General features: G+C 65.0%; 1 protein-coding gene across 1 annotated transcript in view; it reads right to left on the reverse strand.

Annotated features, from left to right (window-relative positions):
* MYL10 (myosin light chain 10) overlaps positions 1-2,552 on the reverse strand; it is a gene marked incomplete at its 5' end in the record, with an annotated part of 14,910 nt that overhangs the window by 1,245 nt on the left and 11,113 nt on the right. Inside the window, one exon of the mRNA XM_008054656.1 lies at positions 1,005-1,083. Within this exon, the coding sequence (XP_008052847.1) occupies positions 1,005-1,083 (79 nt within the window). The remainder of the gene's footprint in view (positions 1-1,004; positions 1,084-2,552) is intronic.

The following is a 2,552-nucleotide window of genomic DNA, read 5'->3' on the forward strand; positions in this document are numbered from 1 at the left end:
CCCCCCCGCCCCCGTCTCACCTGTTCTCTTTCACCCCACCCCCTATGGAAGGCCTGCAGCAGGCAGCAATTGGCCTCCAGACCCGAAGGCCTGAGCATCACGGCCACCGGCAGGAAGCCTATGCCGGCGGGGCAGACCTCACCTGCCCGGGGCCACCCCGGGGCCAGCGAAGCGCTGAAGGACTCCCGGGCCGCTCAGAGGTCAGTCCAGCATCCAGGTCGCCACTGACCCACCCGCCCCTGCCTGCTACCCCGGGGCACCCCCGACGCCGCCACCCTCACCCCGACGGCAGCCCAGGAGCGCACCCGACAGCTGTCCACGGCCACCTCCCCTCAGGCATCCCAAGCTGAGCTGGTCACTGACCTCCCCCAACCCGGCACCAGAGGCAGTGGCCCTGACCCCATCCGGGCATCCGCTTGGGCTCTGGCTGACCTCTGGCTTGGTGCTCTCCCCAGACCCTGGGCTCCATGGGTGCTGGCCTCTGCTCTTCACTTAGCCATCCATTCCTCTCCACCCCAGTGGCCATGGCTCTCCTAAGAGCCGTAACCCTCTCCTCTCCTCCTCCAGGCTGGCCTCCGTGTTGTCCCCGCCTAACTCCTTCTCGGGCTCACCCACACTCCCCAGGCAGACCTGGGCCCAGGGGCTGGTGTGTGAGCCGCCCCGTGTGGGCCTCACCCAGCTCTCAGGGGTCCATCTCCCCGCTCACCTCCACCTGTGTGCTCCAGCTGCAGCCGACTCCTCCCCTCCACGTGCCCACCGGCCCTGGCCTTTTTCTCGCTCTGTTCCCACCCCTAGAATGCTGCTCCCGCCCCAGCCTGGCCCTCCTTCCGTCATCCTGCAAGGCCCGCTTGGGCGCCCACCCCCGGCTCCACTCCTGGGAAGCCCTCCCACGCGAGCCCGTCCACTCTCCCATCCACTTCCAGGTCCACACACCCGTGGGGACGGGGCCGCCGCGGCCCAGAGAGGGGAAGGGACGGGGCGACGGCTGGCTGGGCTGGACTTACACGTCCGCCTTCACGAAACCTTTCCCTTCGGTGTCGAACACCTTGAAGGCGTGGAGGATCGTCTCCTCCGGGTCCGTGCCTGGAAGAAGCACACACAGGGCAGGGAGAGAGGCAGGTGGAGCGGGCCCCACAGAGACGGGTGCTGGGCAGGGACTGGGGGCTGGGGACAGGGGGACGTCCCTTGGCCTCTGCAGAGGGGGACGGCGGTGGGAGCTCCCTTTCCACTTCCGCTCCACGGTGAGGGCCGGGCCCACTTGAAGAAAGTGCAAGGCGGTTTCAGAGAGCCAAGGAATGGCATCACAGATGAGGGCACCACATAGGCGCCACTGTGAACAACCTGAGCAACCGTCTATGGAGACCCTGACGGAGCATTTGCCGTGCTTAGCCCTCCTGACAGTTGTCCTGCTTTACGCACGGAGAAGCTGAGACCCAGAGAGGCCGAGTGACTCCGTCTCGCCGCGGATGCTGCCACATGGTCGGTGAGACCTGGGGGTGGCGACTCTGTGGCTCATTTGTCACCCGGGTTGTGCGCTAGAGGCTGTGGGTGCAGGAACAAGAGCTTTGCACGCGGGGGGCCACAGGCTGGGGCCGGGGCAGCGGCCCTGGAAGGGTCTGCCAGGTGGTCCCGGCCAGAAGCAGGGCAGGTGGGGCCCACAGGCTGGGTGGGGTGGGGATGCAGCCCTCGCAGCGCTGGTTTCATTACTTTCAGGGCTTTGGAGAAAGATGCCGTTAGAAGAAGTGATTCCGGCGCCCATGATGGGTCTGAACACACAGACCCCCCCTCGTGGCACCCATGGGGACACTGAGGCTCGGAAAGAGAGAGGGTCTTGCCCAAGGCCTCAGGCTGGGTGCCGAGCTCTGAGCTGCAGCTGTAGCATTTTATCCCAAGGAAACCCCAAACCCCCATGGAGTCGATGGCGACATCCCAGTTCCTCACAAAGGAAACAGGCTCACGGGCTTCCATAACTTGCCCAAGGTCCCACTAGGAGGAGAAAGGAGAGTTTCTAAACCCACCCCCACGGATCCCCAGGGTCTTCTGCTGCTTCTACTCCCTCGTGCGCCTGCCAGTCAGACGAGGTCAGGGCCAGGGTCCTCCTCATCAGCCTGGATCAGGGCTGTCTGTGCCTCCCCGTCAGACTAAGTCTGGCCCATCTGTGCCTCCCCCATCAGACAGGGTCAGGGCCATCTGTGCCTCCCCCATCAGACAGGGTCAGGGCCATCTGTGCCTCCTCCATCAGACTGGGAGTTAAGCAGGACGTGACGGCATCTCTGAGTCTGGCCCAGAGTGACAGATTCTGGCACATCCTGGCCCTGCCGGCCCAGCTGGGCCCAGGCTAAGCCTCTGGGCTGGGCACCCTGGCTCCTTGCCCTCACAGCCTGGCCAAGCAGGCAGGGATGAGGGTGGCTCCAGGCTGGTGAGGGTGGGCGGGTCAAAAGATCACGATGGAAGGCCGGTGTGGGTGCCTCCAAGGCCACAGCCTTCCAGGTGAGAATTTCTTTTTTTTTTTTGAGTTGGAGTCTCACTCGGTCGCCCAGACTGGAGTGCCG

The sequence above is a fragment of the Carlito syrichta genome, unplaced genomic scaffold (assembly GCF_000164805.1).
Source record: "Carlito syrichta isolate Samal-C Ts95f unplaced genomic scaffold, Tarsius_syrichta-2.0.1 Scaffold297395, whole genome shotgun sequence".
Taxonomy (NCBI): domain Eukaryota; kingdom Metazoa; phylum Chordata; class Mammalia; order Primates; family Tarsiidae; genus Carlito; species Carlito syrichta.